Source organism: Mya arenaria, chromosome 14 (assembly GCF_026914265.1).
Source record: "Mya arenaria isolate MELC-2E11 chromosome 14, ASM2691426v1".
Taxonomy (NCBI): domain Eukaryota; kingdom Metazoa; phylum Mollusca; class Bivalvia; order Myida; family Myidae; genus Mya; species Mya arenaria.
Genome location: NC_069135.1, coordinates 19,694,678 through 19,713,649, shown reverse-complemented (window position 1 = coordinate 19,713,649; position 18,972 = coordinate 19,694,678). Strand labels below are relative to the sequence as shown.

The 18,972-nt window shown below is 33.4% G+C and overlaps 1 protein-coding gene across 1 annotated transcript in view; it reads right to left on the bottom strand.

The window, feature by feature from the left end:
• Window positions 1-2,670: 2,670 nt before the first annotated feature.
• Window positions 2,671-18,972, bottom strand: part of LOC128217331 (synaptophysin-like) — a 39,164-nt gene continuing 22,862 nt past the window's right edge. The window contains exons 3-6 of the mRNA XM_052924418.1: window positions 15,127-15,257; window positions 14,088-14,280; window positions 8,866-9,063; window positions 2,671-7,524 (exon numbers count right to left, since the gene is read on the bottom strand). Of these exons, the coding sequence (XP_052780378.1) occupies window positions 7,381-7,524; window positions 8,866-9,063; window positions 14,088-14,280; window positions 15,127-15,257 (666 nt within the window). The 3' untranslated portion in view covers window positions 2,671-7,380. The remainder of the gene's footprint in view (window positions 7,525-8,865; window positions 9,064-14,087; window positions 14,281-15,126; window positions 15,258-18,972) is intronic.

The window sequence follows — 18,972 nt, the reverse complement described above, 5'->3', positions numbered from 1 at the left end:
TAAAGTGCACCTAAGAACAGTGAAAATTCGGTTATCGTACAGAAAATACACATTGAAATGTGTCTTGTGATACATAAAATACACCTTAAATGCAGGAAAATTCGCTTAAATGCAAACAAAATCGTTTATGGTTTTAAAAATGTGCATTTAAAAAAAAAACATAAATGGCTTTTAAATCAATCTGTAAAATTACTCTAAAATGCGGCGCCTATCCGCATGCTTTTAATTCAGATTAAACGCTTATTTAATATGTACACTTTTTTGAGAAGGGGACAAAAAATCGATGAACTTGTGACTGAATACCTCTACGACCCACTGACTGACTAACATATACGATACATGTCAATGCACACTATTTACAGTCCTTTTATGAGTCCTATGGTAAACATATATTCTTTAAAAGGCATATGGCGTCGACAAAATAAGTGATGGCATTGACGATGCCTCTGTTCAAACTGTCGAATTTATACGGCATTCAACTATGCGTTATTTTAGCATTGTAGATTATCCCAAAGAAACTTCGCAGGTAATAAGTGTGATTGGAATAATCTGTGTGTGAGACGTTTGGTTAGTGCGCGTATAATCGTAAAGTCTTTTGGGTCGAACAAATGTGTTCATGCGCCGATGAACCGCATTACCAAAAACATGCAACCATTAAATATGTGTTTGGTTAAAAATTAAACAACATTACAGGGATATTTTTATTTTTACTTTCGACAGAGCTATTTTAAAAGTCTTAAGTGCTGGACAGTATTTAATATCTTCCATATATTCTGAGATATGCTTCAGTGATTCCAATCAGTCTATTGGCAGTTTTGTTTTAGTCCCAGGTATCAAAACACTCTGATTCTAATTTTGATATTCGGTTAGATCTAAGTTGGTTATTGTGTACGGACCATGGATTTCTCACACACATAATTACATATATTCCTATATTTTCCAACCATGGTAAAAGTACTTCATATAATTTACTTTCTTTTCTAGTCAGTTGTAAAGTTCATTTAACTAATCTAATCATAGCCAAAATTACTTCACATGGTTTACATTCTTCCTACATGTAACTATGTCAAACGTATGTTACATTGTGAACCTAACTTAATTTCTTTTCTGTATATAGTTCATAGAGTACCATGGTAATACTTTACCCTCTATAATAACCATGGTAATCGTTTATTCTCTTTACTAATCATGGCAATATTTACTCACTTTATTAACCATTAGTTTACTCTCTTAACTGACCATGGTAATAGTTTATTCTCTTAACTTACCATGATAATAGTTTTCTCTCTTTAATAACCATGGTAATAATTTACTCTCTTTACTGACCATGGTAATAGTTCACACTCTTCAAAAACCATGGTAATAGTTTATTCACTTAACTTACCATGATAATAGTCTTCTCTCTTTAATAACCATGGTAATAGTTTACTCTCTTTACTAACGATGGTAATAGTTTAATCTCTAAACTAACAATGGTAATATTTTCCTCCCTTTAATAACCATGGTAATAAGTTACTCTCTTTACTTACCATGGTAATAGTTTATTCTCTTAACTTACCATGGTAATAGTTTATTCTCTTAACTTACCATGGTAATAGTTTATTCTCTTAACTTACCATGGTAATAGTTTACTCTCTTTAATAACCATGGTAATAGTTTACTCTCTTTACTGACCATGGTAATAGTTCACTCTCTGTACTGACCATGGTAATATAGTTCACTCTCTTCAATAACCATGGTAATAGTTTATTCTCTTAACTTACCATGGTAATAGTTTACTCTCTTTACTAACCATGGTTGCTCATTTTTAAATTGTTGCCAGCTCATATATTGATACCTGCTTATTGTTATGTTGTTGCCTGCTTATAGTCATATTGTTGCCTGCTTATAGTCAAATTGTTGCCTGCTTATAGCTGTATTGTTGCCTGCTTATTGTTAAATTGTTGCATTCGTATAGTCATAGTGTTGCCTGCTTATAGTTACATTGATGCCATATTGTTGCCTGCTTATTGTTAAATTGTTGCATTCGTATAGTCATAGTGTTGCCTGCTTATAGTTATATTGATGCCATATTGTTGCCTTCTTATAGTCAAATTGTTGCCTGCTTATAGCTGTATTGTTGCCTGCTTATTGTTAAATTGGTGCATGCTCCAAGTTACATTTTTGCCTTCTTATAGTCATAGTGTTGCCTGCTTATAGTTATGTTGATGCCATATTGTTGCCTTCTTATAGTTATAGTGTTGCCAGTACTTATTGTTCAAATGTGGCCTGCTTAGTCATATTGTTGCCAGTTTATTCTAAAATTGTTGCCATCTCATAGCTATATTGTTGCCTGCTTAGTTATATTCTTGCCTTTTATTCTAAAATTGTTGCCAGCTGATAGCTATATTGTTGCCTTTTATTCTAAAATTGTTGCCAGCTCATAGCTATATTGTTGCCTGCTTAGTTCTATTGTTGCCAGTTTATTCTTAAATTGTTGTCAACTCATAGCTATATTGTTGCCTGCTTATTGTCATATTGTTGCCCTGCTTATTGTCATATTGTTGCCTGCTTTTAGTTATATTCCAATTCAATGGCGTCCGGAAGTATAACAATGTTTATCATTGGTCCCAACCGTTATGTTTTTTTTACTTAATTATCAAACCATGGGACTTCAATACAAGGCCAACATTATTTTAAACGTTTATTTGCCAGATCTGCAATATAAAATAAACAAAAACACACCCACCCTAGCATACAATATCATTCTTATAATATGAAAAATGTAACATAACTAATTATACATGTACATACATGTCTTATACTTGATATACAACATTTCTAATAGTCTATATCTATACAATGATTTAAATATTCTATATTAGTAAGATTAATCACCCAAAATAACTACATGTTGTATGTGCATTTTTTTATAAACGGTTTAAAACATGACATGTACAAATATGTGAATTTTGGATGCCTGCTGACCACATAATATTTTGGACACATTTGAAAGGGTTTGTAAGGTAGAGAAATAATATGGAAAAATTAAAGCAAATTTCAAAAAGAAAATTGCTAAAAAGGAAACAGTTTGATTAAAGTTGTAATGTACATTTTTAATCATTTAATTAACCTACCAATAACCTTTCAAATAATTCCAACATTATAAGGAGACACCAGGCAAATATTATCTCCAATTGCCTCATAAAACAACTAGTTTTATATATGGATACCTTAGTTTGTGTGTTCTGGTGTACTCTTCATTTTAGAGATCACACAATTCTTTAACCCCAGCCATTTTGTTTGATAACAACCTCGGATATATATGGACGGTTTACAATGTCAGAATTCTTTATGCTGCAAGTAGATCGCATAGTAATTTCAATTTAGCAGTTAACCTAATAACTTAACTCTTAGGATACTTAATGGTATATGCAATAATGCACTGAACAAGGAAATCATTTTGGTCTTAGTAATAAAAATTGCTCGTAAAAACACTACAATTAATTAATTCTATTATAACTATTTTTACCAATGCACCAGCATACATGATCAGACAAGGCTTGTCGTATGGCGGAGATGGCCGAGGCGTTCCGATTGTATTCTTTACTTTACTAATATCCTGATGTTACGTAAATACAAACAAGATTTTCCAAATAGCCTACAATTGTAAATTCATGTCACCTGACCATTTTGCAATTCAAAGAGCTACATAGTTAGGAATCCTAACTAAGGATAACAATTCATTAATTGAGATTCTATCCAATTCAATTCAATGCCATCGAAAGTTGTGATTCCAAATCGATCTTGTATCCGAATATCTTCAAGACTTAGTCTAACAATTTTAGAGCACAACTTTAATGTAAAACTACAATGCTAGTTTCAAACACCGAACTTCAGAAAAATGAAAACATGACACAGCAAAACCAAAATTACACAATAGGCACACATATTCACACTCATTCTGAAAAAAGTACAAAGGTATTCAATAATCTTGTAATCAAAAACAAATTGGATTATATTTTGCTTTAACACAGACTAACTGAAGCCAAGTGTATAAACCTGGATAATTTATTCACTTCAAAGCAATTTGATTGGTCAAAAGTTATTACTGGATACATAATGACAAGTCAATAAATAGTTTGGTCAACTTAAACCGAATCAAAGACTTAACCAATTTTATACAAATGGCTGCTGATGGGTTAATATGCTCAAACAAACTAAAGTGAAAACACACAACAGTAACACTGGAATGCAAGTTTGTGTCAAAAAAAAATGACATTAACATGAAAAAGCAATGAATATGAAAACGAGAAAACAATGAACCTTAACATGAGAAAGCAATTTATCTTAACATGAGAAAACAATGTACCTTAACATGAGGAAGCTATGTACCTTAACATGAGAAAGTAATGAAGGCAAATGTATCCTAACATGAGAAAGCAGTGTACCTTAATATGAGAAAGCAGTGTACCTTAACATTAGAAGCAGTGTATCTTATTAACATGAGAAAGCAGTGTATCTTGATAAGTACTTGTAGGGATTACATATAAAATAAATCAGCATTAGATGTGCACAAGCATTTAACATGATTGAATTTCACTATGTGATAAACAAAATACAAATTTATACATTGTGGAATATTACTACTGGTATATAAATCCTGAAGTAGTTAATCAATGACATTACAGGCAAAAGCAACCATCCTTTGAAGACTTGTTTCATTGCATAATAAAAAAAAGGATTTCTTTTCAATCTTTCCTTGAGGTAAGCCATCCATCATTAGGATGCAAAGATGTATTAGTGCATATGAAAGATGTATTAGTGCATTTTAGATGTGGACACTGATTAGTTTCTATGTTTGATTACTGAATACCGATCAACCATAATGTTCTTTTTGCATGGATTACATTAAAGGGAGAAAATTAAACAATATTTTACTAGGATTACACGGCAATTTCATTAATTTGTTTCTGAGATAATCTAAATTAATGCCTATACAAAAATGTCCTCTGTGAAAACTTTAAAATAAAACTTTACCAGAAGCAAGTTTTTGTATTAATGATGGATGAATTACCTTAAACAGAATTGTTCACAGATTTTATGATGGCACTTTTTTAAACTTTTGGAATAGTATTACGGGTACCAATAAATAAACCCTGAAAGAATTAATTTGTGCTATTTACAGGCAAAGCCAAATGCCATTTGAATACTTGTTTCATTTCTCACTGAAAACAATTTTTAAATCTTTAAATGTTTCTTTATAGAGAATCACATATTTTGTGATGATAATGGTTTATTTTAAAACTTTGTTGAACTCACAGATTTTGTGTTAGCAGTAATTTATTTTGAACTTTATCCAAGTTTAGTTATTTCACTTACTTTATATACAAACAGCAACTGATAGATGTTCATGTACTCATTTGAACAGAATATTATAAATCCAAGCCTTGTGATTGTAAAATTGATTTGATCTTGCAAAGTTTTCTTTCTCATAGCAAAAGATTTTCTAGAATCATACCTGAATGCCTTTAACGCTAGACATTGCGTAGATACATGAAAATGAAAAACAGGGATTATAAAAAAAAATGTTAAGCTAAAATACAGTTGCTAGTGATTTTCACTTGGGTTTTGAATAGATGATCAAAAAGAATTGTCACCATTTTCATCGAGATTCCAAAATCTAGATAGCTTTTACATAAATTCAGTTTCAATCAGGTCATATCAAATACAAAATAGTTTCCATATGATTTATCACACATATTTACAAAACTAAGCTAAAAAATATTTTAAGAAAATTTACAATAATATTATAAACTGCCACAAATTAAACACAAACATATTTTAAATAAATGTATGTATATATTAGGCACTAGGATTGGCCGGGACAAAAAAGTTAAATAAAATGTCGCTAGATCTTAATGTTTACAGAATTCAAAAGAATCTTCCTATGATGTGTGCTGTTGTTTTTTTACGAATTTTAAAACCTTTTCTTTTATAACTACAAATGTGAATTTCCGTTCTTAATGTTTTATATCAACAAATATTAAATCATGATTTGAGGACTTTTCTTTTAGTCTAATAAACTATAAAAACTTTGATTGTCACATCTTTATTCCCCACCTATATTCTCAGAAATGTTGCACTTTTCATGCAGCTTTTTTCTCTCTGACAATCAAATTTGAAAATAATCATACCAAACTAGATATTTTTTTGGATCGCAGTACTATTCTTTTAATGTTTTTTTTTGTTTTAATTAATTCAAAATTCAATAGCCATTATAAGACAATTAATATCCAAATATTCCCTGAAAAAAATGTGACTGGAATACAAATTGATGAAGGTGCAAAAAATGAAATACAAAAATACTACATATACTTAAAACAGGGGTTCAAACAGCTGAGAATTGTCAATCCTGAAAAAAAGTGAAAGGTCTGTTCGAGTGTGAGGTATGTATGCCAAAAGCAGTTAAGACCCCTTTTGAAATTGTTTCCATTATATTAATTTCAAAATACTTCTTTTTGCTTTTTATGCACAAGTATGAGCACAAAAAATATCTTTTTGACTGAACAAAAGTCTGATTTTAAAAGCTCAAAATCCTGATCTTAGGAATAATCCTGAACATAAGAGCCCCTGTTTTAACAACTTTACATCATCATAATTATGCTTAAACAAGTATTTTCATTACAAATTTTATGCAACTTATGCATCCCATCAAACTCTTTATTTCCTTAAATGTTTACTAATAGCCACAAACAATTACTTCAAAAATAGAATGCATCTTTATTACATACTTACCAAACATAATATCATGCCTTTTACGAAAAAATGATCATAGTATTTCACTAATAAGCCTAAAAAAAGTAAAGCAAATTTTGCTTTGGTTTTAAAAACAACAACATGTATTGAAATGTTTGGTGAACCATTGAATGATTATCTACAAAATGCAACAAGTAATGGATAAACTGTTTGTAACATTGCAACACCGAAACAACACCAATTCTGATAAATACCAAGGCATAGATATTATGTCCAAAAACAAAAAATAATTTCACACAATTTGAACAATGGTCTCAATCAGACAAGCTACAAAATGTATTCTTTACTTACATTTACAATAACAGAGTAACCTTTAAGCTTTGTTTTTCAATTAGTTTAAATTTGTGGTGGCTGAAGAAAGAATTGTTAAAAATGTTTTTTCTTCTTATAACAGTTTGCAAAGTGTATTCAACAAAACTTAAGCAAGTTAATGGGATATTTCAATAACAAAAAACATTTCACAAAAAATATCAATATAGATTTACAGGTTACAATCCACTACACTCAGGTTACCCTCAACTAAGCATGTTGGAGGCTACACTCTACTATTTTTTATTCTAGACAGAGGTTGGTAACACTGCACTATATTCTCTGCTGGTCAGTCGGGCCAGAGGTTGCACCAGAAAACTCTGGAGGCTTGGACTGGTTCACCTTATGCCAGGGGGTTTCCTTGAACAGGAACCACATGTTACCAGCCCAGACAACCATGTTCAGGAAGCCAAATATCTAAAAATAGAATATAAAGCTGTAAAGGGGCACAATAAGCAATGATGCGAAACATATATCTTGGTGCTAATTTAAATGGGAATTTTGTGAGTATGAAGCTATTAATTAAGAAAAACACATTTATGAAGCCTTATGTATTTTAACTGTACACAAATCATTGCTTTTTCATTGTTTTGATCATGAAATTTAAATGAGTTAAACATATGATAATAATGCATTAAAATAAAAAAAATAGAAAATTTCATCAACCTATATAATGCCTCTTTCAATAGAAGATTAGATTTCTTCAAGCTCAAAAAACAGGAGCAACTCTTATCACTTGTGCCTTTTTACCCTCAGTAGATCAGGAGAAATTATTCCACAATTATTTTTGCCGAAGTGCTCAGACTTACTACACATTATATGCATTGTTAAATGTTGAACAAGTTTCATGTCAATATTTTTAAAGTTTTTTTTATATATGACAAACTAAAATTAAAAAACTTATTGCATGAGTAAAGAACCAATGCCAAGGCTGTTGTCATGGATGTTAACCGGGGCTTCTAAAGATGAACAATTTGCCGGTCTGGACAAATTCGACCAAGCCGGTCTGAAATAGATTTATTTCTTTATTTTTCCTGTCCAAAAGTCAGGAAAAATTCTAATACAGAAACCTGGCTTGTCACATGATAACCATCAGATGAACGCGACCAGCTGCTTTGTTTTGCTACGATGAACACTCGATACCTCCTTATTGGCAGACGCTTGTAATCAGTCAAAACACATGGTACTTCATAGGAGTCACATTTTTCTGACTATTTAAATATTATGGATATTGTTTGCCTTTTCATTTTTTCCTTTGTCCGAAATAAAACTTACTTTTTTCTTACGATCAGGCTTTGCATATATACACACTAAATGGCAGGTTTCATTACACAATTAATTTATCATTACATTAATTTATCCGCAATTATCAATGGTTATTTATTTCGCTTAATATAAGTCCCATCAACTGCAATCGAAACTAACACCTGCGCGAGTTTAACCTATTTACACATGTATTAAAATGTGTCGTATATGTTGGCTGCAGATCAAATGTTACACTGTCAGATATCAGAGCCCGAGCAGTGTCAACATTAAAGGCGCATGGTAAATTGGTAATGTATTGCGACACCAATACTTTTCACTACTTTCAATGCAATACCGTAAATGTCCAGCAGAAGACTTGTATAAAAATATACATCAGCCTAAAAATGGATAGCCTTCAGTCCAAACTTCTTATAAATCCCAATTTTAATCAATAATTATCTCAGTATTCCTAATAAAATCATATCCTTGTCAATTCAGAATAAAGGTTCTTACAATGGAGACGTTCAGGCTCGCGAAGTTGGCATTCCTGGTCTGCACGCAGGTGTTTCCATTACTACAGACACTCTTGATATGTGTGAAATAGCCAGACTCCTCGAGGTTGGTGTAGTACTTCAGATCCGTCACACCCTGGGCCCATGCTGAGGATCCGATAAGCCACAGGGCTACAATCACACCAGATATGATGAAGTCCTGGAATTAAGAATAAAAAGTTTATTTGCATAGATAACTATCTTTATTATTAATACCTGTATAAGGCCCTTTCAACATTATGTATTAGTATAAATAGTGGAAATGGTGGCCTTTTGATTAGGGAAAAGTAATATAAAAAGTTGCTTTGCAAAAAAGGGGAAAATACAACATGATTCATTTAATGTTCCACTTGTTTTGAAACCTTTTATTTACCAACTGTATCAACATATTCATGAATGTCACTAAAGTGCTACATTTGCTAAATGGTAAGAGGTCAATGACCCTTATTTTTTTTTAAAGGAGTTTTTCTAATTGGGTAGGGGAAAATTATATACATTTCAGGAATGGGGTCAAATATCAGCCCCAAAAAGGGCTGAATAGAAACACTGTGAATGTCATTGTTGTAAACTCTCAAATTGTTAACTGCTGTGGAGGTTTAATGGCTACACTGTGGTCTGCTGTATTTCTAACAAGACTTGTTAGACTGAGACAACTGTTTCAGTTGTACTGGTTTATATTTTTATGCCCCCACAAAGTGGCGGCATATAGGGTTGCCCTTGTCCGTACGTACGTACGTACGTCTGTCTGTCTGTCTGTCTGTACGTCCCGAAGATTGTTTCCGATCTAATTCTTGAAAACCGTTTGTCCAATCCTCACCAAACTTTAAACACATGTTTGTGACCATAATATCTTGATCAAGTTCGATAGTCATGGAAATCGCTTTAGTCATTTAGGAGTTACGGCCCTTTTTTGCCAAAAATACTTCAAAAATATGTTTCCGATCTAATTCTTGAAAACCGTTTGTCCAATCCTCACCAAACTTTAAACACATGTTTGTGACCATAATATCTTGATCAAGTTCGATAGTCATGGAAATCGCTTTAGTCATTTAGGAGTTACGGTCCTTTTTTGCCAAAAATACTTCAAAAATATATGTTTCTAATCTAATTCTTGAAAAGAATGTGTCCAATCCTCACCAAACTTTACATACATGATTGTGACCATAATATCTTGATCAAGTTCGATAGCCATGGAAATCGCTTTAATCATTTAGGAGTTAGGGCCCTTTATTTCCCAACAATACTTAAACAAGAGATGTTAGTGAAACATTTATGCCCCCTTGGGAGCCAAATTGTTAGTAGGATTTGGACACTTAAATAAAATATGGACAATCAGAAAACCTTTTTTCAGCTTACAGTCACACTGACCTTGACCTTTGACCCACTGACCTCAAAATCAATAGGGTTCATCTGCTGGTCATGACCAATAAGCCTACCTAGTATGAGGTCCCTGGGTCAAAGCGTTCTCAAGTTATTGATCGGAAACCGTTTTTCATGTTAAGGTCACACTGACCTTGACCTTTGACCCACTGACCTCAAAATCAATAGGGTTCATCTGCTGGTCATGACCAATACACCTACCAAGTATGAGGTTCCTGGGTCAAAGCGTTCTCAAGTTATTGATCGGAAACCGTTTTTCATGTAAAGGTCACACTGACCTTGACCTTTGACCCACTGACCTCAAAATCAATAGGGTTCATCTGCTGGTGATGACCAATACACATACCAAGTATGAGGTCCCTCGGTCAAAGCGTTCTCAAGTTATTGATCGGAAACCATTTGGTATTCCGACCGACCGACAGACAGACAGACCGACCGACCGACCGACCGACCGACATGTGCAAAACAATATACCCCACTTTTTTCAAAAGGGGGCATAAAAATATCATCTCGATGTAAATGAGATGTGGATCCAACAAGTTTTTTCCTGCCTGAATGGCGCCATATAACCTATACAGTCTTGCGATGCCGTAAAACCCAACTCAACTCAACTTATCCTATATGTGCAGATTATCCTGAATAATCATTATGGCTTATTTTCTGTGACAAAAAATCAAAGTGGGGGCATCCGTGTCCTATGGACACATTTTTTTAAGTCACTATGCACATCATCAAATCTGTAAAGTCATTAATCATGTTGTTAACTTAAACAAAATTTTCTAAACAATCGGTCAATTAGTTGTTTCATTATTGCATTCTGATTGGATGAGAGCAACATCATTTAACCAATGGTATAAGACGTGGGCCATTATTTTATTCAACCATATGTTATCGATAGCCATTCTTTAACAATAGCACTAAACTGCTTAAATTTTTCAATTTTAATTGCAATGAATAATTATTTAAAATGAAACTAGAAATGTGTCCATAGGACACGGATGCCCCCACTTCGATTTTTTGTCACAGAAAATAAGCCATAATGATTATTCAGGATAATCTGAGGGCCCTAACTCCTAAATGATTAAAGCGATTTCCATGGCTATCGAACTTGATCAAGATATTATGGTCACAAACATGTGTTAAAAGTTTGGTGAGGATTGGACAAACAGTTTTCAAGAATTAGATCGGAAACAATCTTCGGGACGTATTTTTCAAGTCTTTTTTTGCAAATTAAGGGCCGTAACTCCTAAATGACAAAAGCGATTTCCATGGCTATCGAACTTGATCAAGATATTATGGTCACAATCATGTATGTAAAGTTTGGTGAGGATTGGACACATACTTTTCAAGAATTAGATTGGAAACATATATTTTTGAAGTATTTTTGGCAAAAAAGGGCCGTAACTCCTAAATGACTAAAGCGATTTCCATGGCTATCGAACTTGATCAAGATATTATGGTCACAAACATGTGTTTAAAGTTTGGTGAGGATTGGACAAACACTTTTCAAGAATTAGATCGGAAACAATCTTCGGGAATTTTTGGCAAAAAAGGGCCGTAACTCCTAAATGACTAAAGCGATTTCCATGACTATCGAACTTGATCAAGATATTATGGTCACAAACATGTGTTTAAAGTTTGGTGAGGATTGGACAAACGGTTTTCAAGAATTAGATCGGAAACAATCTTCGGGACGTACGTACGTACGTACGGACGGACAAGGGCAACCCTATATGCCGCCACTTTGTGGGGGCATAAAAATAAGGATTGATCACAACTTAAAAAATGTGTTTATGCTGAATGAACGCAGGAGGGGAAGAGAGCAATTTCCAAATATATGTGTGCATGATACATCTTTAAATAAACAGGGACAATTAGGGAAGTTGAATTAAACAATAGTGACAAACTGATTGTAAGTACTTGTTCCAGCTCAAGGGAAAATGAAATCAACATCTAAAAGAGCTGGCCAAGCTATAATTTTAGTTGTGTGACTTGTCTAGAAAGTCATAGGCCTTATATTTCTCAGATAGAAAATGGTGATCAATGATTTATAATGGGGATTTTAAGCCATAAGTGATAATAGAAACCTATTACCAAGTTCTTGTCTTGGACAATGTAGTTATATAGATTTATCCATTAGCAACCCCTCCTTAAGTGAAGATGACAATTTTTGTCATGATATACCGTATATGTCCTATCAAATGCTTGCATGTCTTTGTGCATTGGGGTATGTATTTGTGTTCAGTGTCCAGGAACAGCGTTTATTCATACCAGCTGGTGTTGATGTAAACATTCACATATAAATATGGAGAAATATGTCTAGAGAAAAAAATGTGCATGGTCTATTGTGCAATAAGAAACAGCAAAGAAATAGAACAAAAAGACCTTTAAAGATCTGATTTCAGCTAAAACAAAGAACAAATAGAATTGTGTCAATAGGATGCCCCCACTTTCCTAATGTGACATAGGAAATGTTTACTAGTTCTTATTTATTTCCAACCAAAAATTGCAATATTTTCATCTGTAATATATTTATGATCAGTTAGCAAATCTCTTCAAAACCATAAATTATAGTAGAGAATTGTAATTATAAAGTTGTCAAATTTAACAAGTTAACACAAGTAAATGCACATTTTCTACGAATTAAAATTAAAATCCATACTACGGCAAAAAAAGTGCATGGTCAGGACGAAATAATAGGGTCAGTCAGGTCACTGGGAAAAAAAATATAAATGCCCTTTTGTGAACCTACTCATAGTGTATTCTCCTATTAAAATAAGTCCATGAATTGCTATTTTTTCACATTCGAAAAAAATCCAAGATGAATTTATTACCCTTCATTTTCGAGTGAATACAATTACTGTCTATAAGATTGTAATCAATGTTGAAACATTCCATCTCCATTTTGTGTCCTTAAAGAAAGCAAATTGTCAACTTGATTGATAGCATTGTCTTAAGGAAGAATTCCATTTAATAAACAGTTCTTAACACAAAACATGCATTACGGTTGAGTTCTATCTATCACTCTTGAAGCATTTAGTTGAACTCTCAAAATACCAGAAAAAATGTTACATTAGTCATAAGAATAATGCTATCACTTCATATGATCAATACCTACATTTCATCACCTTCTTGTAATTAGAATTATCACTGGAAGTGATTTATGCTCCTTTAATGCCCGTGTAGACTTGCACACAATTTGTCATTTGTGTAGTTGAAGTCAGTACCACAAAAACATACAAAGTTAAGGAGACAATAAAAAAATAAGTATAAAAATAACCAAAGGGCAATGACTCTAAATATACCATATACAAAATATACCTAAAAAACATATTGAGAAAAGTAGACCTGTACTGATGTCCCAGGATGGAAGGATGGGACAAGTGGTCAGGGTTTAATAAAGTAATGACACTTTTGATATTTTACAGATATAAGTCTTAAATAAAAAATGATACTCCTTTCCTACGAAACCCTTTGGTAAATCTCAAATATCAAATCTTACACATTATTTTACACCTCTTTTATGAATATTTGTCAAAACTTTGCCTATTTCTGTATTGCTGCTGCGCCCGGTATATTCAATATCGGATCACCTACAAACCCCATAACATACATATCATATTTAAATTGAAGAATGTTTCAATTATTCATCTGAACAGGATGAAAGACGCCATTTTGGTACGATATAAAGATTAGTGACCCAATACAAAAAATATTAAGAGCAGTCCTGGACCAGTGCCGTTGCATCATTCACGTGTGAGGCGTGATATAGAATAATATTGGTTGTAAAAACAGAATACCCACCCCGATGGTGCAGGCGTTATGTTTGCGGTACGTCTGGTCGAACATGATGTAGAGCACAAGGGCGGCCATACAGTAGAGGAAGACCATGACCCCGACAAACACATAGAATTGTGACGAGCCACCAGCACCCTGCAGCAGTGCTTGGCTCACAGACTGGTTGCACAATTGAGTTTCAATCTTGGCATCTTCTAGCCTGGAAGAGATTAGAAATGAATGTTTATGAAAAAGAAGACCATAACTTTGACATATAGAATCAGGATGAGCCACCTCCACCTTAATATTGAGCTTGGCTTTTAGTTCAATCTTGGCATCTTCTAGCCTCGAAGAGAAAATTATTATATTTAAATAGATTTGGAACAAGCCTTGTGCGTCCTGAAGAAGTGCTTGGCTCACTGACTGGTTGTATACTTAAGCGGCAATTTTGTTGCCTTTGACCCTGGAAGGAAGCATAATTAAATGTATAATTTATAAAAATAGGAGACAACGTCAACATCAACAAACACAAACAGTTTGGATAAGCCTACTGCGCCCTGAAGTTAAGTGCCTTGATAACACACTGGTTGCATACTTAAGCTTCTATCTAGCCTGAAAATGAGAATTCAATGTTTATTTGGACGAGCTGCTTGGGCCTTCAAATAGTGCTCGTCTCACTGACTGGTTGCACACTGTTGTGACAATGTTGGAATCATCATGACAGGAATTGAAATTTATGAATGTAAGATATCAAGACACAATAATGCCCACAAAATTATCAAATTGGGACAAGCCACCCATGCCCTACTGCTTTACTCATAGACTGGTTGCACACTGTTGCATCAATCTTGGCATCTTCTAGCCTTTAAGAGAAAAAAACTTAAATATTCATTAAATAGAAAACCATAAGATCATTAAGAAAACGGAAGGAAGAGCTGCCCAAAAACAAATAAAAGATTGGTAACATTATAGTTCAGTTTAATCTGTGCACAGTAGTAATTTCTGAATATCCAGGCTTCTGACAATGGACTGAAAACTCTTCAGATGCATTTTTTTTAAAGCTTACCTGTAGGGGTAGGAAGAGGACAATTGTAAGTTGACAGGTGCTTGAGTAACGTTGCCATCTTTACAAGTCACATCAAATGCTATGTTGAGCTGCGATCCCGTCATGGTTGCAAATGCAAATATAGCCAGCAGCTGGAAATAGACAAATGATTGTGAAAGTACTGGTTTAGATTAGTGTTAACTTTTGCTTTACAATGATTGAAACAAGTTAATTCAACATTATATTAAACACTCTTGTTGGCATGTTTTTATGTACGAAAGTTGGTCTTGTATTGTAGGGGAAACCTACTTGGTGACCAAAACAGGGATAATTCTATGTCAGATTTTCAATGAGAGAATTGCTCCCATTTGTCCAAAATTGGTGAGAGAATTTTAATTTCAGTGAGATTTTTTTATAATACATGGATAACGCAGTGATAAAACAATGCATAACAGTAACTTGTTTTATGAATATCAATATATTTACAAATTTACAATGTATAGGTATATAGATATAATATATACACTTGTTTGACTAGAAGGAAACACTTGTTAACAGTTCAGACAGCATGAACATTCATACACCTTATATTTGAGCAAAAAATAGGATTTAGCCATTTTTGCTGAAAGGTGCATTGACTTTTTTTGGGAGATGAAGGCTTTCCATTGTTGTTTTCATCTGAACCTGGTATTTTATTTTGGTCCAGAGGCTTTTTTCAAGGAATACAAACAACGTTTTCTGATTAGACATTTTGACGCTTCCGATATTGTAGATGCATTTAAAATGCAGTGGTAACCCGCGTAAACAAAATTATACTTGCCGGGTCACAAAAACACTTGAAAACAAGACTTAGTGCGTGGACGATATCATTCAAAACATTCGATAAGACAAATGCATTCAATGTAGGGGAGGCAATTCGTGAGTAATTCAATAAATATAAACAAGAAGCTATCTGCGACTACGATGCTTTATTTTGTAAAACAACAAAAGGGAAAAGGCACAAAATACACAAACTGCGATCAAGCGCGAGAATATCTCGCATTTAAGTCATTTTGATGCGATTTGAGCGATTTTTATGCGAGATATCGCGGAAAACGCTTCCTAGAATTATCCCTGCAAAAACCAAACTCACATGCGCCCAAACTGAAAAACAACCTGGATCGCAATAGGAGACAAGTGAGTGCGCTAACCACTGCGCTAACCATACAACCATTTGGCTAACTGGACTACCATTGTGACAGTGCTGGGAGTTTAATAATATCGTACATGTGACACTATATAATTGTTTAAATGATGATCCTTAATGGTTCCAATGTTTGTTCATTTGAGTTTATTTTGGTCTGCACACATCAAGGCTTTACCCGCTGTGACGCCATTACCACTTCAATTGTGTTCAAGGGATAAAGTTCAATGTGTAGTATACAATAGTATCAGTTTTATGTAAGACTTTGACAATTTTCTTTTTCTCTTGCAAATTTATCATCTGGTGTCTAGTCCCTTTAATAAATTCTACTTTCATTCATTTCACGTTCTAAAATGAAATAAGCATGTCAAAAAATATTTAGAAATTTAGAAACAAAAATCTAGAAATAATGGGTTGCTTTTCTGTATTTAAATAACAAAATCAGCACCAGACCTGTTAAATTGAATTAGAGGCTTCACAAACAAACTCTTCCTCAGAGACCAAAACAGGCCCTGAGGAAAATTTCACCACTTGCAGTTGCTTTAACCAGAACTCTGAGTTTGCAAAACACTTAAATTGAAACCCTGAAGCTTGAATCCTTAATGTAATAGTGCATCCAACGCATAATTATTTTTTTTGTCCCTTTGGAAATTTTTTGAAATGAAAGTGTCATTTAAGCCCTAACAGAAAATTCTGTGTTCTGGGAATAATGTGACAAAAGAGTGGAATATATCATAAGAACTTGATTATATGGGATTCACGTGAGGATTAAGATCTATTACAGATAGATAATGACAGTCTCCCCGTAAAAGGAGGGGCGTTTATTAAGTTACACCCATGAGAATTCATGACACTTGCAAACCTTTAGAAATTTTGTAACATTCCTGTTAACTGTTAAGTCGAGATAGGCATGACAAGAGGCAGTAAAGAATCGACCCATACATAAGACAGTCATTTTGATTATGTACGACTTCGGTATCAAACATGTTGTGTGGATTTCAATTAACAAAATTCAAAGCGTAAATCTTTGTGCGAGTTCATCTTAGAAAAATTGATCTAAAGCCTGTTCAACTGCCATTTTTAATGGGATAAACGTTTCAGGCTTATAGATTGTCTTTCCACCTACTAATTTAAAAACCAGGTCAAATGTGTACTGACATAAAAACTATTTGGCCTCACATAGAAGTGATAGAAATCACAAAAAATAAACATATACCACATGCTTTATATATTTGAAATTTAAAATCCACACACCTGCTTATTGTTTAAGGCTAGCTTAAAATTATTATTCATTGTGATCTACTCTGACAAAGAGCAAACCAGATCACTCAGGAGTGAATGCCAAAGTTCATTTGTTGTTTTTCAGTCATTAAAGGGATATAACTAAACAATTATTGCAGCCAGAGTTATGGGCCTTGCTGTACATGTGCATACTTTCTCTGGCAACATGTATTCCAAGTTACATTAGACCATTTTTAATATCTTCAATTGAGGTCAAGGTTAAAGTTTTTGCTGGACCATATGACACCAGGGCTATCACGATGTCACAACTTTTATTCTTTGAAAACAGATAAAATTACAAAAAAATCATTACAAAACAAAATGTGATGCCCTCTTTTTAATATGTCACAATATATGACTTCATCAAATCATACCTGGCAAAGTCTTTAAAAAATCACTTAATCTACCTACAGACTACAATAAATAACAATTAGATGTTAATTAACCAATCTGGCAAATCAATATGTCAGTTGCAAAACTGCAGGAAAGGCAGTAATTTAATTATTCAGAGGTTCATTACATACAAGCCAGAACAGTTATACAGATAAAAGCAAGTAATGTGCATGACAACAAATAAAATAACTGAGCAAAATGAATTACCATCAACTGTATGGTACTAGAAATAATGAAGTAAAACAAGAATCATTTAACAGAACAGAGTTTTCACACAACTGTCAGAAACAACCTTGACTTTTAACCAAGATACCACAAAATCAATAATGATATTTTTGGTCAACAATTTTACCAAATTTTATGACCACATGTCCTCCTGTTTGTCCTTATTGCCACACAGAACTAAAGTTTCCACCATCATGGCTACAGTGATCTTTGACCATTTAAGAGGTCACTGTATTAAAATTCTGAAATAATTGCTCTGACAAGGTTTCCACAATAACAATGACCTTAACCTTTTCATTTGAATCTCAACATCAGGAGTCTTCTGGTGAATATTGACAACCTTGCTTGTGGTGCATCATATGATACAATCCTCTAGTTAATATGATAAATTCTATTCACTTTTTCCAACAATGACCTTGACCTTTTTCTTTTGAATCACAACATCAGGAGTCATCTTTTGGAGCATATTGACAATCTTGCTTGTGATACAAACCTCTAGTTAATATGATCAATTCTATTCACTTTTTTCCAACAATGACCTTAACCTTGGACCCAATGACTGATATCATTTGACAGTCATGCGATGTTTCATGACTCTATGTCAAACTACCAGTAGACAGTCACTGTTTAGCAATCAATCAACCTTTTGCTAAGCTATATATGGTAAAATAATCTACTTCTTTGGATGGTTATACAAGAGTGCCACAGACAAATGCAAAGGCTAGTCCAAACAAGAGCAAAATACACCCATCCTACTCTTAGGACATCATATGTTGGTGTATGAT